Genomic DNA, 23,195 nt, shown 5'->3' on the forward strand with positions numbered 1-23,195 from the left:
CCTAAATGACATAAGACAGGGAATCTTTACTAGGATTAAATGTCAGGAATTGTGAAAAACTGAGTTTAAATGTATTTGGCTAAGGTGTATGTAAACCTCCGACTTCAACTGAATATACACCGAGTGTACAAAACATTAGGAACACCATCCTAATATTGAGTTGCACCCCCTTTTGCCCTCAGAACAGCCTCAATTCGTCGGGGTATGGACTCTACAAGGTGCCAAGTGTTACAGGGATGCAGGCCAATGTTGACTCCAATGCTTCCCACAGTTGTGTCAAGTTGGCTGGATGTCCTTTGGGTGGTGGACCATTCTTGATACACACGGGAAACTTAAGCATGAAAAACCCAGCAGCATTGCAGTTCTTGACACATTTAAACCAGTGCACCTGGCACCTACCCCATTCAAAGACACTTAAATATTTTGTCTTGCCCATTCACCCTCTGAATGGCACATATACACAATCCATGTCTCAATTGTCTCATGGCATAAAAATAATTATTTAACCTGTCTCTTCCCCTTCATCTATACTGATTGAAATGACTCCAAGTTTACTTCGATATGATGGTTATTATATCAATATTTGCGCATAAAAGCGTTTCCACCACCTTTTCTCGCATTATTAATTTAACCGACACAAAAAGATCCCACCTTATCTAGCATATTTAGTTTTGTCGACATTTGGAAAGTTTACTGACAAATGTTCTGTTTCCATCAGGCCTGTGATGACATTTTTTATCCGACGTACTTTACTCGCATAAAAAGGTTGAATGGAAACCTGGTTAGTGCTCTGCTATGATGTGAACAGGCCTCCTCTACATTCACCTGGTCAGTCTATGTCATGGAAAGTGTTCCTAATGTTTTGTACACTCAGTGTATTTGGAGGTGGAGTCCCAAAAATGATCATTTTGTCTCCAATGCAGGATAAGGCCTTGTCACATTTACCATACCCTTTAATAAAGAATGCTGCCTGACTATATACTGTAAGCTGACCAAAATGATTCATGCTCTGTGAAATTGGTTGTTCATCATAGCTAGACAGACATTTTCAAGTCTTGTCATAGTTTTTCAAACAACTTTAAGTCAAAACTGTCACTCCATCACTCAGGAACATTCACTGTTTTCTTGGTAAGCAAATCCAGTGAAGATTTGGCCTTTTGTTTTAGGTTATTGTCCTGCTGAAAGGTGAATTCATCTCATAGTGTCTGGTGGAAAGCAGACTGAACCAGGTTTTCCTGTAAGATTTTGCCTGTGCTTCGCTCCATTCCATTTATTTTTTATCCTGAAAAACTCTGCAGTCCTTAACAATAACAAGCACACCCATAACATGATGCAGCCACCACTATGCTTGAAAATATGGAGAGTGGTACTCAGTAATGTGTTGTATTGGATTTGCCCCAAACATAACACTTTGTATTTACGACAAAAAGTTAATTGCTTTGACACATTTTTTGCGGTATTACTTTAGCGTCTTGTTGCAAACAGGTTGCACGTTTTGTAATGTTTGTATTCTGTACAGGCTTCCTCCTTTTCACTCTGTCAATTAGGTTAGTATTGTGTAACTGCAATGTTGTTGATCCAGCCTGTTTTCTCCCCTTACAGCCATTGAACTCTGTAATTGTTTTAAAGTCACCATTAGTATCATGGTGAAATCCCTGGGTGGTTTCCTTCCTCTCCGGCAACTGTTAGGAAGGACACCTGTATCTTTGTAGTGACTGGGTGTATTGATACATCATCCAAAGTCTAATGAATAACTTCACCATGCTCAAAGGGATATTCAATGGCTGCTTTTTACCAATATGTGCCCTTCTTTGTGAGGCATTGGAAAACCTTCCTGGTCTTTGTGGTTTAATCTGTGTTTGAAAATCACTGCTCGACTGAGGGATCTTACAGATAATTGTAAATGTGGGGTACAGAGATGAGGTAGTCCTTCAAAAATCATGTTAAACACAGAGTGAGTCCATGCAACTTATTATGTGACTTGTTAAGCACATTTCTACTGCTGAACTTATTTAGGCTTGCCATAACAAAGGGGTTGAATACTTATTGACTCAAGACATTTCAGCTTTTAATTTTTATTAAAATGTAAATATTTCTAAAAACATTATTCCACTTTGACATTATGGGGTATTGTGTATAGGCCATTGACAAAAAATCTCAATGTAATCTATTTTAAATTTAGGCTGTAACACAACAAAATGTGAAATAAGTCAAGGGGTATGATTATGAATACTTTCTGAAGGCACTGTATAGTATACTGTATGTCCTGGACTAGTGCCTGGAGTTGTTCTGCTGCCCCTAGTAATGTGAATTCAACAGTAGGCCTATTACACAATCTCTGTACTGTTTCATGCTTAGCGAAGTCATCAGAGAATACAAGGCTAACCTCTACAGTAAACACTGATGTGGTCTCATTACTGTGTTATGTTGGAAGGATAATAGACACATTTATCCATTTGAGAAGGAATTGAAAAGGTCACTTGTCAAAAAGTGTGTGTTTCTTACCTTTCGCCTCCTTAGGTTTGGTTCTTTTTTAATAGGGCTTTTCTGTCTGCTCCGTATTCTATGTCCGATGTTGTTTATCATTTGACTTTTCCTTGTGTCATAATGACTATAAACTAGTGTCAGATAAAGATTTACATCTGCCACCCAAACCTGGCTTGTGAGCTTTCTTTTGCTCAAACAGTGGTTGATGTGGAAATGTCCATGTTATTTTTCACACATGAAGTTGGTACAAAGAACTACAACAGAGAGGTAATGGAGACGTCTCAAGCATTCCACTGGGCACACACTGGTTGAATCAACATTGTTTCCACATCATTTCAATGAAATTACATTAAACCAACGTGGAATAGACGTTTAATTGACATATGTGCCCAGTGGGATATTACTGCACATCATGTCTTGTCTTCTGTTCTTCAGGTGCTTAGCATCCTGCCTCATTAAAAGTGAATGGATTCTGGGTGTTGTCACACAAACACAGTTTATCCCTTCCAATGTAACCCTGAGTGAAACCACAGCTGGAGCAGATTGAGCCATATGGTGGGGCAATTTGCATGTAAACTTGATATCAAAAACAGTTTAATTTGACTCATTTTTGCTATGTTCACACAGTCTTAAAAACACATGTGGTAGGGTGTATAACATAATTTGTGATATGGCAGGTTTATTAAAAAATATATCCATTGGTGGGCACAACTAGTATTGCTTTATAAACCTAATAAAACACGGTAGATTGGTCCTACTACAGTTCAAATGTACAAAAATGTATTTGAAATGTAGCGGTACACATCAACAATCGTCGTTTTATAGAATAACACAAAAAAGATATGCGCCCCACTTCGACATACACGTGTATCAGAAATGCAGCCGTAGCTGCCATAGGCCTAAACATAATTTGCGCCTACCAACACGCACAGATCAGCTCCACAGTATGAGCAACCCTATCAAAGATTCTTACAGACTTCATAGCTTAAACGTCAATAATTAGATAGATAGGCTACATTGCTGTCGAATTTGTGACACTACGCAATGAGCCTAACCAAGCCGCCACTTCTCCAGGTGCGCAATATCTTATGTGTGGGAGTTTCACACACACATGCTGTAGCAAGATATTAGGGACTGGGTGAAAAAGTAGGCTAGTTGTTGTTTTCCTAGTATTGACATCACTTTTACAGTAGCCTATCACACAACGACTGTGTAATGCAAATGAATGATAACAGAGTGAACGTTTGCCTACTTCTTTTAGTAGGCTACACACGGTATTGGTCCTACTACTGCAACATACAAAATGTACAAAAATGTAGGCCTATCTGAAATGCAGCCATATACACAACAACTGTCATTTTGCACACAAGAAAGGACGTGATGTTGAAGAGAAGCACCGAAGACTGGTAGCCCAAGATGCGTTCATTAAAACAGCAAACACTGTAACCATCGATTCAGGACCATGGACAGAAGGCTACCGGCAGTCAGCGCGATGAAAGGATAATGTTAGATGCGCTGTCAATTTCAGCACCACCAGAGTGGACCGCCAGGACAACAGGCTCACCTCAGAGCACAACCAATTAGGCTACATTGGTCATTGTCCCTATACCCATCAAATAACGCAAAACTGTGTATTAATCAATAGCAATTAGACCCGCAAAAGCAAGTAGGCTAATGGCATAAATAATCTTTATCACAGATAAATCTAAAATATGCATTGAAGTAAAAAGCAAAGGCCTAAACTATACATTACATAAACAAATGAGCCAAACAACCAGTAGGCTTACCTGTACATGAGGGAAAACCAATGAATAAATAATTCTGGCACGTGGCCATGGCCATAAAGGCTGTAACTTACCATTTATAACAGTGTTTCCCAAACCTGGTCCTCGAGTACTCCCAACAGTACACATTTGTATTGTAACCATGAACAAGCACACCTAATCCAACTTGTCAACTAATTATCAAGCCCTCAATGAGTTGAATGAGGTGTGTTTGTCAAGGGCTACAACGAAACTGTGTACTGTTGGGGGTACTCGAGGACCAGGGTTGGGAAACACTGATTTAGAAGAGTTGCAGCCTCCTCGATGCTGTGTTGAACCTCATGAGAAGTTTCTGATTCCATTTTCCTTCTGGCAAAATTTGCTTGTCAGGTCCCTCTCAAATGCCAGCTGGACAAGCTGGGCTTTTCGTTTATCTAACGTGCTCTGTGTTCAGAGTCTGTGTTCACTGAATACGTTCTTCTTGGTGGAGAACACATTTTCGCACATTGCTATAGATGCCTAAAATGTTTTATTTTGTTTCAGTGCCAACAGCACAGTCGGCATTGCTGACAAAGGCCCGCCGTATCTTTGAAGAACACTGTGGTTGCGATTTCACTTTGCAAGAATGTGCGAGCCACAATAAACTCTGCTTCCACTGGTTCAGTTTTGGTTCGATTCAACAGGCCTTCAGGTGCTAGTGGCAGGGGTAACGGAGGTACAGGTGCTTGTTGTGATGTTACCCTTATGCTCCTGGTGCTAAGCCCTGGCTGTTCTCGATCTTGTTCGTCAGCAGGCGGTGTGGGGGATGGGCGGGTATTACATTTGCTTCTAGGCTCCTAAACTTCGGTGATTGGGCCTACAGGCTGGTTGGTGAGCTTGGCATCGCCCTCGACATGGTGCCCAGCCATTTTCGGATATCTATGCTGATCAAAGCTTAGCCAACTAGCTATAATTATTCAACGCGCCGCTACCAAAACTTAACAAAACCAGTAGCTACTAGGTAGCCCATAGCTGTAGCTGTCTGCAAAAGTGAACAACTTTTTCCCCTCTCTAACCAGGTTTCCATCCAACCATTTCATGCGGATGAATTACCTGACTCATGAAAAAGTCTGGGCTGATGGTATGCCGTTACAGTTTATAAATGCCAACAGACAATTTGTTCATTCAACATGGTGGGATCTTTTTGAGTCGGTAAAATGTATCATGAGAGAAATGGGAGTGTCAACTTTTTTTAATGCATAAATATTGATGTAATAACCATCATATCGAAGTAAACTTTGAGTCACGCGATGATATGTTGTGTGGTCCTCCCACTACTTTTTTCTTTTTTTCTTTTATTTAGACGGGGATCACCATTGAGGCCAGGGTCTCATTCTCAAGGGAACACACAATTCAATACAACATAAAGCAACATAACAACAACACAATACAAAAAATACAACAAGATTCATCAAAACAAACACAACTATCACATATTATCTCCCTCAAAATGTATCTAAACTGTCCAATGGAGACCAGCTAGTCCAGCTTCAAGGTGGCCTGAAGGCTAATCCATGAGCTGGGGGCATAAAAACATCCCCAGCTCAGTGGAGACCAACCGGACCCCCAGAATAAGTCAGTCCAGAGAGCGGGTCTGACAAATGCTGGATCTCCAATTAATAAGTGAGCTGAAATAGTGGAGAAGTCTCAGAATAACCACTTTATATTCAAAAAGTAGCCAATGATGGGCCTTTCTGGTAGTCAGAGACTCCCAACCAACAGAACTATACAAAATGCAGCGATGTGTATGAAAATTGTCCCCCAGTAACCAGACTTCCATCCAACCTTTTTATGCCAGTAAAGTACTGTACATGTCGGGAAAAAATGTAATTACAGGCCTGATAGAAACATACTTTTTTTCGGTAAACTTAGCAAATGTTGACTAAACAAAATATGCTAGACAAGGTGGGATCTTTTGTGTTGGTAAAAATGAATTATGTGAGAAATGTCGGTGGAAACGCTTTTATTTGCAAATATTGATATAATAACAATCATATCAAAGTAAACTTGGAGTCATGCAATGACATGCTGTGTGGTCCTCCCACTATGACTCGTCAGTTTATTATGCTACAGAATAAATAAATTATGATGAAATTCACAGGGTGGTGAAAGTGCAAGGTGATGAGCTTGATGCTCATTTCCAATAGATACAGTGAGGGAAAAATTTTTTTGATCCCCTGCTGATTTTGTACGTTTGCCCACTGACAAAGAAATTATCAGTCTATAATTTTAATGGTAGGTTTATTTGAACAGTGAGAGACAGAATAACAACAAAAAAATCCAGAAAAACGCATGTCAAAAATGTTATAAATTGATTTGCATTTTAATGAGAGAAATAAGTATTTGACCCCCTCTCAATCAGAAAGATTTCTGGCTCCCAGGTGTCTTTTATACAGGTAACGAGCTGAGATTAGGAGCACACTCTTAAAGGGAGTGCTCCTAATCTCAGTTTGTTACCTGTATAAAAGACACCTGTCCACAGAAGCAATCAATCAATCAGATTCCAAACTCTCCACCATGGCCAAGACCTAAGAGCTCTCCAAGGATGTCAGGGACAAGATTGTAGACCTACACAAGGCTGGAATGGGCTACAAGACCATCGCCAAGCAGCTTGGTGAGAAGGTGACAACAGTTGGTGCGATTATTCGCAAATGGAAGAAACACAAAAGAACTGTCAATCTCCCTCGGCCTGGGGCTCCATGCAAGATCTCACCTTGTGGAGTTGCAATGATCATGAGAACGGTGAGGAATCAGCCCAGAACTACACGGGAGGATCTTGTCAATGATCTCAAGGCAGCTGGGACCATAGTCACCAAGAAAACAATTGGTAACACACTACGCCGTGAAGGACTGAAATCCTGCATTGCCTGCAAGGTCCCCCTGCTCAAGAAAGCACATATACAGGCCTATCTGAAGTTAGCCAATGAACATCTGAATGATTCATAGGAGAACTGGGTGAAAGTGTTGTGGTCAGATGAGACCAAAATCGAGCTCTTTGGCATCAACTCAACTCGCCGTGTTTGGAGGAGGAGGAATGCTGCCTATGACCCCAAGAACACCATCCCCATCGTCAATCATGGAGGTGGAAACATTATGCTTTGGGGGTGTTTTTCTGCTAAGGGGACAGGACAACTTCACCGCATCAAAGGGACGATGGACGGGGCCATGTACCATCAAATCTTGGGTGAGAACCTCCTTCCCTCAGCCAGGGCATTGAAAATGGGTCATGGATGGGTATTCCAGCATGACAATGACCCAAAACACACGGCCAAGGCAACAAAGGAGTGGCTCAAGAAGAAGCACATTCAGGTCCTGGAGTAGCCTAGCTAGTCTCCAGACCTTAATCCCATAGAAAATCTGTGGAGGGAGCTGAAGGTTTGAGTTGCCAAACGTCAGCCTCGAAACCTTAATGACTTGGAGAAGATCTGCAAAGAGGAGTGGAACAAAATCCCTCCTGAGATGTGTGAAAACCTGGTGGCCAACTACAAGAAACGTCTGACCTCTGTGATTGCCAACAAGGGTTTTGCCACCAAGTACTAAGTCATGTTTTGCAGAGGGGTCAAATACTTATTTCCCTCATTAAAATGCAAATCAATAAATAACATTTTTGACGTGTTTTTCTGGATTTTTTTGTTGTTAGTCTGTCTCTCACTGTTCAAATAAACCTACCATTAAAATTATAGACTGATCATTTCTTTGTCAGTGGGCAAACGTACAAAATCAGCAGGGGATCAAATACTTTTTTCCCTCACTCGATCGATGGTCTTATTCTGGTGACATGATCATCGATGCTTGGCTGCCGTTGAACAAATAAACATAATCTCTCTCTTTAGTCGATAATAATCTCATAATGTAGGCAGATAGCATGTGCTGTTGGCTAGAGCACACTTGCCCATATCTGATTGGGCACACTTGTTATATAATGCAAAAAATTTTGTGAGAAAACCAACAGTAGAGCTGAAAATATATGATGGAAAATCATTTAACTTGTAGTTTTTATTTGGTACATGTGAATTTAACCGCAAAAGGTATTTGTAAGTGCCTTACGTCATCACGCACAGTCTTTTATCCACAATACGTCAGTTTGATGGAAATGTATGGCGGGACAATGAGCAAATTGTTTTATGCAGATTTTAGAATATTTGCATGAACATCTGTCACCAATAGGATGGAAACCTAGCTACTGACTCGGGAAACCATGTAGTTTATTAGGCTACAGATGAAATAAATTATGATGAACTTCACAGGGTGTTGAAAGTGCATGTGAGGAGCTTGATGCTCCTTTCCAATAAATATCTTATTCTGGTGACATGATGATCGATGCTTGGCCGCCTTTTGACAAATAAAAATAATACTGCTTTTATCAATATAATCTCATAATGCAGGTATCCCGGCAGTATGAAAATGTACGCACTCACTAACTGTAAATCGCTCTGGATAAGAGCGTCTGCTAAATGACTAAAACGTAAATGTAAAATGTATCCTAAACGCGAACTGTTGGCTACGTTTGCTATAATATAACGTAGCAGTTTTTGTGACAAAACCACTTGTAGAGTTCAAAATGACCTGGAAACCCATTTAACTTGTATTTTTCATTCGGTACATGGAAATTGAACCGCAAAGGTGATTTTTATATGCACTATGTCATCATGCACAGACTTTCATTCACAATAAATCCGTTTGATGGAAACACTTCTCTGGTGGGAAAATGCGCGTATTGTTTTATGCAGATGTTTTTTTTTGTTTTTTTCCCACCTTTATTTAACCAGGTAAACCAGTTGAGAACAAGTTCTCATTTACAACTGCGACCTGGCCAACATAAAGCAAAGCAGTGCGATAAAAACAACAACAACACAGAGTTACATATGGAATAAACAATAGTTTGTTTTTCTCTCTCACACAAACTAGGTTTCCATCCAATCTGCAAAAAAAATTCATGCAGAATATTTGCATGAAAATCTGTTGCAGATTGGATGGAAACCTAGTTTGTGTGAGCGAATAAAACGCCTTGGGACCCAATGAGCTTCCTAAACAAGGTAATGAAGGCGGAGCCTTAGGACATTGCATGGCTAGGTGCCCAACCAGAATGCATTTTTGGATTTTAACTAACTACTAAATATTATATTATTACATCCACCCTCCTCAGATCATGAGCACACCCGGCATAGCCTCTGTCCCGGTCTGCGCAACTGGCAGGCCCAGCAGCGCTACATTGGCAAAACCTGGCAAGGTAATTCATATACCATTTGTTATGTTTATGGGGGCACAAATTCTATCTGGGGGTTCCGTGCTCGGCCTTGCCACCCCGTAGAGTCGTTGCATATCCTCAACTCTATGTGGTCAGATTGTGTCTAACTTGACAGTGTGACCACACAGCTACTGAGCAGCTTGTTAAGTATGTAAGAGAGAAACTGAAGAGAATTAGAGGAAAAGCACAAATTCAGAGGCGATGATTATAAGTTATTACTAGTGGAGAGACATATGAAGATATTTTGCATGTGTTTTTCTTATTGGTGGTTCAAATGATTCATTTCATGGTTGAAATGGTTATAATTCTCATTCAATGTAAAATAGTGTTATCAATCTCATACTGTGTTATTCCAATGACAGCCATAAGGGGTCAGGCCTGTCTTCAACCATTGAGCCACGCTCCTGCATTTTAGAAAGCGGCTTGTGGAGATCATATTCATTTCAAAACAAGGTAACATCTGATCAGGCCCTATCTATTCCCTTAATCCCTTAATGCCAGGAACAGTCAACGATGATGAGGAAAAACTGTGCAAGACAATAATTAATAATTAGTCATTTAGCAGACGCTCTTATCCAGAGCGACTTACAGGAGCAATTAGGGTTAAGTGCCTTGCTCAAGGGCACATCGACAGATTTTTCACCTAGTCGGCTCGGGGATTAGAACCAGCGACTTTTCGGTTACTGGCACAACGCTCTTAACCACTAAGCTACCTGCCGCCCGTTATGATGATGGCGCATTGGGCCAATTTTGCTCAAACTGGGTGAGCATGCAATCCAACATAAACTGATGACAATCTGGCTCCTGGTTCTAGCTCACACAACAGTTCAGCACAGAGCACACCAATTGAAAAAGACTTGGACGCTACTACTGCATTGCGTCATGAATGAATGCTAACTAAGAAGCATACTGATATCTGCGCACTAACTGTTGACTTGGTGTGACCCTCAACTCGCCAAACAGGGAGGGGCTGATGCAGTGACCCCTTTAAGAACAGAAAGAAGAGTACATGGAACTGGGTTTGAAGCAGGTGGTTGGCCAGAAACTGAAGACAAGATGCACTTCCTATTACTAAACTCAATAAATGCTATACAAAAGCATGTTCTTTGGCTCTGCAGTGGGATGATGGAAGGAGAACAGTTGTTGCTGCTGCATGTGTCTGCAGTAATGTGTGCTGTGTGGTCTGGCGCTGGATACGTTTCCTCAGACGGCTTAGTCCTGCGGACAGCTGGGGGGCAGCTGCAGGTCAGGGTCAGGCATGGGTTCACATTCTTTACTAAAAGAAAGTCAGGTTGTCATATTTAACATACATCCAGTTACACTACACTGCTGGGCAAGAAACTCTGCATAAAGACATAAACCCAACAATGGTAACAGAGCTTCTCGTTGCACATGAATGAATGCAACAAAAGGACAGACTGTACAAGTCTGTCTTGCAAATATATTTGCATAATCCATAATAGCAGTGAGAAATCAAGCTGGCTAATAATAGGAGACTGCGTGTTGAAGGCATCCTCTCTTCTTCTCCCTAAAGTACACCGATGTTTCAGATGATTTATTCATACATCCAGCCCCATTTCCTTGCTTTTGGAATTGGCATCAGAGCTACTTCCTCCTCTCTCATCCATCTGGGAAAGCCCAACATGTGGCAGATACAAGATGATAATAGTGCTAATTTAGATGGAATCGGGTCATACACAAGGAGCTCTGGAGCTCCAACTCCAAGTTCCATTTCTGAAGTCTGGTCCAAGTGTCTCAATACAAAGAGCATGTCAATTGAGCAAGAGAGGGATATTTACAAGATCAACCCCTTCATTCCTCCACGGAGTATTGTATCCAGGTCACACAACAAAGGACTGTCACTCAGGTGCTTCCTTGCTGACTGTAAGGGTGACAATGCTCTGCCCTCCTGAGATAACCTACAGTATGTGCTGCTCATGTTAGAAGAACACTTTGTAGTTTTAGTCATTTAGCAGAGCGACTTGCAGGAGCAATTAGGGTGAAGTGCCTTGCTCAAGGGCACATCAACAGATTTTACACCTAGTCAGCTTGGGGATTTGAACCAACAACTTGTTGGTTACTGGCCCAACGCTCTTAACCGCTAGGCTTCCTGCCACTACCTACCTAACTTGAACACTTCCTCTGAGTAAAACCTTTTTGCAGTGCATAAAATGACTAGGAAATCTTATGTGTATGACCTGAGTGGCAGGACACCAGCACTGGTCATGTGAATTATGCTTTTTTGGTTTATTTTTCTGAGGAACACCAATTCAATGCATAACCCAACTCGCCTTTCAACCAATCATTGTCTGTGTATCAAAAGTGGAGGCTTCAAGTTGTCCAGTGTTAGAGCCCATCCTTCGAGAGTATGTACAATTCAGTGGAGGCTGCTGAGGGGAGGACGGCTCATAATAATGGCTGGAATGGAGTAAATGGAATTGTATCAAAGACGTAGTTTCCATGTGGTTGATCCCACTCCATTGACTCCATTCCAGCCATTATTATGAGCTGTCCTCCCCTCAGCAGCCTCCACTGGTACAATTCCATTACAATTACAATGTCAATTCCATTCCATTTAAATTCCATTTCAATCATTTCAAATGAGCAGATGTCTACACACCAGTGCAATTGCTAGTTCATTCAAATGTGTATTTTGTCTAGTCTAAAACACTGTCAACGCCTATCTACTATATATTGTTAATGAAATGTAGATTTATTTATTTTAATACCACATGGCCATAACTCATAAAATCCATTGCAAATAGATTCCTTTTTTTTATTACAGCTCTAACAACGTCAGCACTGTGCCATAAAAAAAAAACATTGCAACCTCATTGGAGGAAATGGAATGGTCAACGTAAGCGCCCCCATGAATGAGAAAAATAATAGGTTACACACCGTACTTAAAGCAGGGGATGACAACTCAGAGATATCGACAGGCAATCGCGCAAACCTAAATCTTCCTTTGGACTAAACAATCAATCTTATTTGGAGTAAATATAGCCTACACAGAGCGACAGAATCGATAGTTTTTGCTTGTTCCATCATCAGGACGCGGACAATTAAGTGACTTAGACTGTGACATTTGCGATAGGCATGCTTCAAATAATGAGCAAGTATTTTATTTGAAAAAGCCTACTTAAGTTTACAAAAATGGAACGACAGCTTTCCAAGGCAGAGCGCAAAAATATGGATACTTGCTTGAGACGTCTGAAGCACGAACTGGTATGTCATGTTATTTGAGTTTTTGATTATACAATGTCTGTTTTCTGTTTCTACTGCAACTATTGTTCTGATATCCAATTTGAGTATATGCATTCAGATTTAGCGTGTTTTGGAAAGTTCAAATGCAAATGTTACTGGGTCACAAAAGAAGTAAACAGCTGCAAAAAATATAAATTATAATATTGAATTATTCATATTGAGTTGTTATACAGCTGAGGTTGCATAATAAGGGATAGTGCCGTTGACTCCGTTTATAAATAACTTAACTCAAGCAAATCAAATAGCTCAGCTCGAACATTCGATCCTATAATTTTAGCAGACCGTTATTCATGCGTCTGGGGGCCATGGACTGGAAGAAATGGTACAGACTAATGAATGGTCAAGCAGTTTCCTGCTCTCTTTTCTTTCCATGAGATGCTCAATGTTATATGAAGACTATTTCTAAAACGCTAAATCCACCAATTTTTCACATTTGTGTTTTTTCATCAGAAATTATTGCTTATGGGTACTTTCATGTGGTGTAAAAATGACTGTTTTCAGATTTTTAATTCGTAGATTTTAGTCGTGTATGAAAATGTTGTTGTTTTTTTGCAAAATTCTATATATCCATTGTTTCGCTGGAATGGAATGTTCGTATCCTATATATTTGACTGTGATATGTGGTTGTCTCACACCTAGCTGTTAAGATGAAAGCACTTACTGGAAGTCGCTCTGGATAAAAGCATCTGCTAAAAGACTAAAATGTCAAATGTTTTACATACAGATCTCATATTACTGTATCTAATTATTTTGTAAAACATTTTTTAAACATTGATGTCACAAATGTAGCATTTGTACAGTTATTTGTTACATTTGACTGTGTAAAACCTATCAGTACTACTTATTTATCTGAAAATGATGTGGATATATAGCATTTTGCAGAAAAACATGATTATTTGTCTCTGAACTGAAACCATCAAGTGACATGTCTGTCATTGAACAACCCCATGCCATGATTAGATATTGAAAAAACACACCAATCTCTTTCATAATTTCTTTAAACAATAAAAGCTAATTCATCAACATTTCTGAAAATGGATATATAGTGTTTTGGAATGAAACTCTTCATATATTCAATGCATATTCAACTGATGCCTGTATTAATGGTGCAATATGCAGAAATCGCTCAGCCATTTCCTGGTCACAAAAATTCTAATAGTTTGCCTAAATTCAGTTTATGTGACAAAACAAGTGTAGAAAATCATTGTACCATCGAAACCGCTGTGAAATATATTTCACAGTATTTTCAGCTGTTTGAAGCTGGTGTACAAAACCGAAAGTAAAAGAAGCAAAAACGAAACTTAACAAAGGGAAGCATAGAAACAGTGCACATAGAACAGATCTACCGCTTCTTAGACGCTTTCAATGAGAATGACAGAATCTATAAATCACATTTGTATGTAAATTCGGTTACACATTGCAGCTTTAATATTGCTTTTTTAATATTCCTAACTTTCAAACACAGAGGCATGTGTAGGCTATACACTCACTTGACACTGTGATGGATTTTGAAGACAGTCTTCTCAAATAGATAGGCTATTGCCGTAAGACTCTTTGGTCAAAGATACCCAGGAAAAAAATGGTATTCTTTCAGTTTGAAATGTACGAACCACATTCTGGGTTCACACTGCTCACATTCCAGATCTTTTGGCAGATGCACACACAGCATTTTCAATTCAGCATTAACTGGCACAACTATTGGAACGCTCTTCAAACGGGTAGAATGTTCTTTAACCCTCATGCCCAGGGCAAAGCATGCACGGTCTGTAACATGACACTTCTGTGGCTTCTGGGTTGTTTGCACTGAATTAGCTCCACGTCTGTCAACTGGCTTGGCACCCTAATCACAATAGGAGGGAGCCATGGTACAGCATGTTGTGTGAAGTGATGGTTGCCATATCACAGTTTGCAAACCCAAAAGAAGAGGGAGTCTGTCATCCCTGTGTTGAAGCAGAAACAGATACCAGATGCAAGTTTAAAAAACTCTCCCAGTCTGTCCACTCCTGTACCATGCAGAGCACAATCTGTTGGAGTGTGTTGTTCCAACAAGGTGTTGCCCATGCCAAAGTTCCCACATGGCTGTCTGTGTCTGCCTATGCTGGTTCCCCTGAACCCCCATTTACCATTATGCCAGTGCAGAGAACAAGCAAGGGTGTGTGAATAAGGGCAATATAATATAATAGAATAAGGGCTGTAGATTATGCTGCCTAATTACCTAAGTCTGATCATCTTATTGTGGATGTTTTATCTCATGTTATGGACTGTTTTATCATATGAGAGTCTGTAATGTCCAGAAAACAATCTAACATCACCCCCACCCCCCTATAGCTGCTAAATGGAAAGTGTTTCATGTCATCTGTAAGTGTATGGATTCAGGAAGTGCAGTATGTGTGGAGTAGTGTCAAGCTGAACAGTGAACTATGAACTATGACCTCTGTAGGACTATTTAAACCTCTGCTGACTGCTGGAAACATACCAGACAGTGGAGGCTGGTGGGAAGAGCTATAGGAGGACGGGAATAAATGGAACGGAGTCCAAAATGTGGTTTCCATATGTTTGATGTGTTTGATACCGTTCCATTAATTCCATTTCAGCCATTACAATGAGCCCGTCCTCCTATAGCTCCTCCCACCAGCCTCCACTGATACCAGAGACTGATAGATCTCCTAACCATGACTCTTGTGGCATGACTCTTTACTTACATTTCCTTTCATATAAAAGTCCTGCATGGCAAAACAAATTCTTGGGTGTATAACAATGAACATTGCTAAGCACAACGACGATGATACATCATGTATCATACAAAGATTCAGTCCTTTTCAAGACAACTAATGTTCCTCTGAGTACCTCCAGAACACCTGCATGGTGCTGTAACTTCAGATTGTAAACGGATATCAAAGCTTTTGACATCGATACTAACACTAATTTCACTTTTATGGTTCATCTTTATCTCTTATTCGCCTCAACACATTTGAAACATAACTGTCTGTCAGTTTGGAATTCTATTCAAGGGAGGGTGTGCGTGAGCTGTAAGGTCTTGGAGAAAAACTTTGCCAATGCCGTTACGTCCTGAGGTGGTGAGCCAAGCTACTATACTCACGGAGACTCTCTTTGTTCTTTGTTACCCCAGGGCGTAGGGCTGGTAGTGGTACGGACCTGAGTCGGAGCAGTGGTCTCAGTTGGTTTGTTTGGAGCCTCTCTTGTGGTTCCATTCTCCAGCTGGCCCTTCCTTCCCCTTGGCTAAAATTGTCCGGGGTCACGGTGGCAGCTGGTTTGTATGATGTGATCATTGAGATCGGATGAAAGTGATTCACAGTGAAAATAAATGATTCAACCGAAAATATAAGCAAGTTGCTCAAGACCTACATAATGAATGTCATGGTAGTAGGTTAAGTAATTACAATTATCTTGAGTGTTTGCAGTACAATGATCCAGTAACGTTTATATTTTTATTGTTATGCATTTGGAGAGACCTATGTGCACTTGCACAGCACACAACATCTACTGACTTCTGTTCCAGGCTCAAATCTGCTGTCGATCATTATGAGCCAAGTCTCCAGATTTGACCACCAACTGTCTACAAACATTATCTTCTAAAGAAGTCGCTAATGTCCTCTAAGGCTTAAGCAACCCACTGGTCCCTTCCAGCTTTACTCATATAATTTAAGGCAGAAACAAGGCCAGGCCAGGAAACTGCCCATTAGACCACCTCCCAGTGTTAAAGGCACCAGGAGGCCTGGCTCACCCCACCTCTGGTCTCTGGGCAGTACAGAGGCATAGCCTGAATGCCCTGGACACAGATCCCATTACTGCCCTTGACCAACACAACCTACCATTCATACTCAATAAGTGTGTGAGGGGTTATGGGGATTTTGTGTGTGTGTGTGATAAATGCCCTCTCTAATAGCCCAGGGTTTAATAACCTTTCCTTGGCCTCTCATTTCTCCTGCCTCTGGCCATCAACACTGAATGTCTCTCTTTCCATTCATGACATGAAGTACGTATGTTTAGTTGACACTCCCTTATTAGACTGAACTGCCACTTAAAGAAATGTGTTTGTGTGCTGTTCATTTTTTCAATTTATCCAGTTAAACCGTGTCAATAAGGGTTCTGTGTACATGCAGGGAGATAGATTTAACCGTACCAAATGCGTCACGCTTGCTCACATTTTATTTCCCCCTTAACTGAATGAGGAGACAACACGTAAAAGCAGAGACCCTAATCTCAACTGAGTGCAAGGATAGTGTTCATTTATTTATGCTGGGTGGGATTTAATTCACATTCATGCATATTCAATGACTAGCGTGAATGTTAACTGTATAATAGTTGAACAAACACTCCTTTGCACACTTTATATGACTTTGCAGAAAGAATCACCACATAGCCTTTTTAAGAGACATAACTTTTAATGGGTAATCATCCAACATTAATTCTGGACTGCCAGCGATTACTCCCCAAATCTGAAGCATTCTGTACTTAATTGCCAATTAGCTTCAGTTTGCATCACTGCATTTGTTGTCTGGGGATGGCTGGATTGTCCTTAACCTGCACTTTTTACTTCTTAATACTTTTTCAGTCACTAACAACTGTCTACTGTTCACAGGTAGACACTGACAGACCAAACTGCTGAAGTAATGCTAACAGGTAGACACTGACAGATCAAACTGCTGAAGTAATGTATGAAAATATATGCACTCACTAACTGTAAGTCGCTCTGGATAAGAGCGTCTGCTAAATGACTAAAATGTCAAATGTAATGCTAACAGGTAGACACTGACAGATCAAACTGCTGAAGCAACGCTAACATACTAACATTACGGAAAGCTGCTGACTTATCTTCAGTATTTGACATATGGCTTTAATTAGTTAATGGTACCAGAGAGACAGCGTTCGATGCCCTGAAGCTCCCGCTTCACAGTTTCCCCCCAAAATGAGATTGTAGATTGGAACCATTATCCTCTCCATTTGCTGAGTTTTAGACCAGGAGGATCCAGTTAATGAGAAGGGGGTGATTATCAGCACATTTCTATGAACCACTGACTCAAGCCATCTCTGCAACACAATACAGTAAACATCTGGGGTGGGACAGTACACTGCCATGGGGGAGACAGTCAGTCAAAGAATGTGACTTGATTTGATCCAGCAGAAAGCTGATTCCAGCTAGGCTATCATCTGGAAACGTCTGACCTATTTGGGCCACAACGTTTTGGGGTCATGTGAGGTCAATTAAGTGCCTTAGTTGGCACAGTGAGGTCAACAATGGGGCTGCTCCGCAGGGCACATTATGAATAATTTAAGAGAGCCAGAGAATCACATGGGGTAAACAACGTGTGCTTTTGGATAATTGGAGGGGATTCATGTATTTGGGATGGAAGAAGGGTTGCATGTGAGGAGTAAGCAGGGCGTTAAAAAACATTGCATGCATGAACAAGTTAGCCAGCTAGATTCCATGTGAATAGGAGGAATAGTAGCATCTTCAAACAGAGGCTGCAGTGCAGCTGTAGAAGGTCAGCTTCTACACCTTCTGATGTCATCTTTTGAATTATTCTGATGTAATGTTATTGAAAATACCACGTTGTTTTATGGAGATTATCGGGAAAACCCAACTGTGTGCATCATGTGGCAATGCTGGTTGAACTTTGATGTGGTTGGAGGTAAACAGTAATTACATAAAGCCTGTTCACCAGCTTCTAAAGACTCCAGCTAATTATACCTAATGAAGTCAACCATATGTTTTAGCGCCTAGAACCGCGGGAGAACACAGAGACGACCTCATTGTTCCAATTACCTTCTCCTTCTATAATGGCTACTCAGGAACAAAGACTCCTTTGTCTCCTGCATATTACATTTTAGTCATTTAGCAGACGCTCTTATCCAGAGCGATTTACAGTTAGTGCATACATTTTTTCATACTGGCCCCCCGTGGGAATCGAACCCACAACCCTGGCGTTGCAAGCGCCATGCTCTACCAACTGAGCTACACGGGGCCACAAACCATGCATAGACAGGCTTATTATATGACCTTTGACAGTGTTATTATTCATACCCTAAGTTATTCCACTATCTACCCATATGCTTCAAGAGTAGGCCTACTGATGTTGCTTTTCATTTTCGGTGGAAATGTCAACTGAACTGCATATGGGATTATGATATCTTCTGTGAGACCTTTTCAAGTGCTTCTTCATGCATAATTATCTTTGTTTGAATATGCAGGAATGAAAGGCTAGTTTAGGGTTGGTCAGTGGCTCTTGTAACTGTTGAAAGCAGCCAAATTACAAGATTCAACGGATTGACCATGTTGTCTTATCAGTTCTAAACAAGAATTTCCGCAAAATGTTGAATAATTTTTCATGCAAATTATCTTGATTTATTATTTTGATGTAGGCCTGCAGGTTTTTTCGATATGATTTATGAGTTCGCTCTTCGTATTAAGTATTACAACAGGTTATTAACATATTGTAACATGTTGAAATGTCATACATCAGGACATACTGCCGATTATTATATTCACCTCTCACAGCTCAATCACTTCTGGTGATACTTTCCTGTCTGTCGTATGCTATTGTGTTAGTTACTGTACAACAGCATCCAATGCTTTCCCACTTGGCACTTATGTGCACCAGAGTCCCCAGATACAATATCATTGACCTTGTTACTTATGATACCCACCCCCCTCCTGTTCTTCAATAATTGAATCCCCCTAGACATCTAAACATATGGCAAGGCCGCCATAACACCCACCCATAACACCCACCCCAACACCCTTCACACCCCCCCACCACCCCAACTCACCCTGCTGTTACCCCAAACACCACTTCCACTGCTGCTGACTCTCACCCGGTCTTTGTCAATTAATGTGTGCTTGAGTGAACCCACCCCCACGTTTAGGGATTAACATCTAGACAGACACAGCTGATTGGCTGCCAGGACAGAGACTGGCCCTGATTGGCAGGGGATACATATAGAAGCTGGCAGGAAGGGCTGTTTGAAAGGTGAGAGTGGAGAGTAGAGACGGACTGACAAAGCAGCCAAGAGAGAGGGAAAGACTTGTGTAAAAGTTATAACAAGGTAAGATGATTTATTCAATTTCTGTAACATCACACAGCTTTGCTTTTAATGAGTTTCATTCACATCTGTGTATTCTTAATTCCAAAGACATAACTGTCATATCAACAGCCAAGTTCAAAGTAAGCATGGCTTCATTTTTAAAGACAGGCTGTTGCCTCAGGCACTGCTTGGCTGCAGGGGAAACGGTTATAACATGGTCACATGACGTAAGCTCAGTCCCACAGGATGCTGGGACAGAGAGAGAGAGAGAGAGAGAGAGAGAGAGAGAGAGAGAGAGAGCTTGGGAGAGCTGAAGCCAGAGATACTCCTCCCTACAGCTGCCAAGCGACAGGGTCCTCTCACATACGCAGGCCATATGGGGGCCCTGTCATTCAAAACGGGTCACGTGACCGAATAAAAACCATGACTGGCCTGAAAACACAGAAGGGCTACGGTGCAGAGAGAGATAAACTGTAGAGATAAGTTGTAGCAACACCAATGGAGATATGGAAAACTAATTATTATTTGTGAGGGCTAAATATGTGAGTACCATGTGTACATTTTGGTTTGTCTTTGAGTTCATTAATTTGGCCTAAGAGGTGCTGTGATCTAACTAAGTTCAACCGTAGAGGGTCAATGTAAACAGTGGTCGATGTTTGACAGAGGGTTATAGGTCAAGTGCTTGAATGGATGAGTTTTGCGGGTGAAGCTAACTAGCCATTTCCCTGTTGTTTTTGTCTCCCCCCCCCCCCCCCCCCCCCCCCCCCCCTACCCTCCTCCTCCTCCTCCTCCTCCTCCTCTCCTCTCCCTCATCATCTCCCTCTCCCCTCTCTTTCCCTACAGGTCTCTATGAAGGAGGCAGGAGATGGCCTCCATGCTCAGATGAACTCCATGATGGGGGCTCTTCAGGAACTCAAGCTTCTACAAGTGCAGACAGCGCTGGAGCAGCTAGACATCTCAGGGAGGCCCATCCAAAGGGCGGTCCCACCACCAGCAGCAGACACATGTGGCCCTTGCCCTATCCCCAGCCTCAAGCCTACCCTCGGCCCTGGCCACGATGAGACAACCAGTCAGGAGGAGCAGCAGCAGCAGCAGAGCCGGTTGGGGCACCGGAGCAGCCTGGGCACCTCTCTCTCCTCCTCCAGCCTGGAGACATTGGAGACTGAGAGTGAGAGCCAGCCTCTCCCTCTCCCCCGCAGAGTGTCTGGATACACCGCCCCACAGGTGGAGTACTGTGGCCCACGTCTTAGCCAAGTGTTTCCAGAGCAGCATCAGCAGCCGGCTTACCCAGCCAAGGTGGTGGATCTGCCTGGCATCCTCTACAGCTTGTCCAGGGAAGGCCCCTCGCTGGACAGCGACTACTCCCAGGACAGCATGGATGACTCCAGCGACTGGACCTCCTCGCTCATGAGCCGCAGCCGCAACCGGCAGCCCCTGGTCCTGGGGGACAACGTTTTCGCCGACCTGGTGGGCAACTGGCTGGACTTGCCTGAGCTGGAGAAGGAGGAGATGATTGGGGGTGTTGGTGTGGGGGCGGACGTTGCCGACAGGCCCGACTCCCCGGCCCACCCTCTCCGTCTCAGCCGCTCCCAGGAGATCTGCAGAAAGTTCTCTCTGACCACCAACATCTTCAAGAAGTTCCTGCGCAGCGTGAGGCCCGACAGGGACAAGCTCCTGAAGGAGAGGCCAGGCTGGATGGTCCTCGAGAACCAGGAGACCGAGCTCTTCAAGAGGCCCAAGAAAGTGGCCAAGCAGCAGACCAAGGGGAGCTTCTACCTCCCGTTCTGGGCAGGTGTAGGGCAGCAGCAGCAGGGTAAGGGCCGGCCATGTCCCCAGCTGGCTGAGGAGAGACACAGCCAGAGCCAGGGCCAGTTCTCAGGGATTTACATAGACAGGAGACAAGAGTGGAGACAGGAGGCCAGAGTGGAGAAAATGCAGCCCTTGTTTGACTACAACACGGCTGTGTGGGTCTGATGCTGACACTGCTCCAGGGTGGTGGCAGGTGTTGGGGATTTGGCTGGGAGCTCTGGGAGGTTTGTGTGTCTGTCTGTCTCCTCTCAGAGAATGGACTGACTGAGGGATGAATATCCAGACTATTTCCCAACAGAGAGATTATCAGGGCAACTGTTTGTCTGACAATCCTAAGACCTCTCTGGCTGTGACTGAGAGAGCAAGCAGGACTTCCTCTTATAGATGGGTTCACCAAAATTGGTAGGATTCGAATGAGTCCATAAGTGCCCTGGACTATACGATAGACGGTACTTCAATATGGACATGATGCTCAGAAATGCTCTGAATTTCATCATCATAGTTCAAACCTCAATCTGTTTCATTATGTTTGAATTATGCTTTAGGTCCCACCCAAGTGTATCCCCACCCTCATGTCTCATCTCGTACTTCTATCTAGCAATAGAACACAGCTGTTACGCGTACTGCATGGGCACTAGTAAATGTTTTATCTATGACGTTGTGAAACAGTTGTCACTGAACTGCCACTAAACACGACCACAGGTGCTTCTCTGCCTCGCTGCCCAGAGTCAGACAGCTAGATGAACACACAGAGTCTAATATTGTTACATCAGCCTCACTCAGGGATCGGGATGTGGCCTGTGTGACCAACTGGGTTTGAACCTGGATCTCCTGTGCACCACAAGACTGTTCTAGCCCGCTGAGGTAAAGCCTAGGCGTTAGCTTGGGGAGCTAACACAAGTCTTCAGGTCTCAGGCAAGGTTACTCATCACATATCCTTGGTTCCGAACCACCTCCGTTACACCTTCACCATTCACCATTCACCTACACACACAAAGCCACTCCAGGATAGGGTTAACTCTGCCTTGTAGACATGATGGCACATCTTGACTCTACAGCCAATCTGCCTGGGTAGTATATTACACATGGCAGAGAGAGAGAGCGAGAGCTGTGTGCCATCTGGTTGCCTACAGTTACATAAGGACAAGCCCGCAGCACAGACAAGAGGTGCAGTCATTCAGCGTAGGCTGTCAAGCGTTTTGAAATCAACCCTAAGCTGCGATGCTGACGTTACATGTGTATATACTATGTATGTAATGCCAAGCAGGGCCTGGAGATTTCAAGTAGAAAGCAGAGGACTGAGGAGGAGAATGTTTACAGTGAATCCTTCCACATGTACATACAGTAATGAAGTCAGCCATATGTTTTAGCGCCTAGAACCGCATGAGAACATGTTAATGAACATGTTAATGATGTCAACAAAGTTGATTTAAAGGGACTTAAAGAGAGGGAGATTGAACCCAGTAGATCTGTGGTTAGTCCTAGCTCTCTTTATGAAAGAAACTGTATGGAGGAGGCGTTGTGGGGAGATTTCACAG

General features: G+C 42.3%; 1 protein-coding gene across 1 annotated transcript; it reads left to right on the forward strand.

The window, feature by feature from the left end:
- Positions 1 to 12,726: 12,726 nt before the first annotated feature.
- Positions 12,727 to 21,822, forward strand: LOC311133135 (PAK4-inhibitor INKA2-like; the record flags this gene model as incomplete). Its single annotated transcript, XM_084166568.1, has 3 exons — positions 12,727 to 12,762; positions 13,082 to 13,123; positions 20,692 to 21,822. The coding sequence occupies 3 exons, from the start codon at positions 12,727 to 12,729 to the stop codon at positions 21,820 to 21,822; spliced, it is 1,209 nt and encodes a 402-aa protein (XP_084022694.1).
- Between the last annotated feature and the right edge of the window lie 1,373 nt (positions 21,823 to 23,195).

This window comes from Coregonus lavaretus (assembly GCF_964263955.1).
Source record: "Coregonus lavaretus genome assembly, chromosome: 8".
NCBI lineage: Eukaryota > Metazoa > Chordata > Actinopteri > Salmoniformes > Salmonidae > Coregonus > Coregonus lavaretus.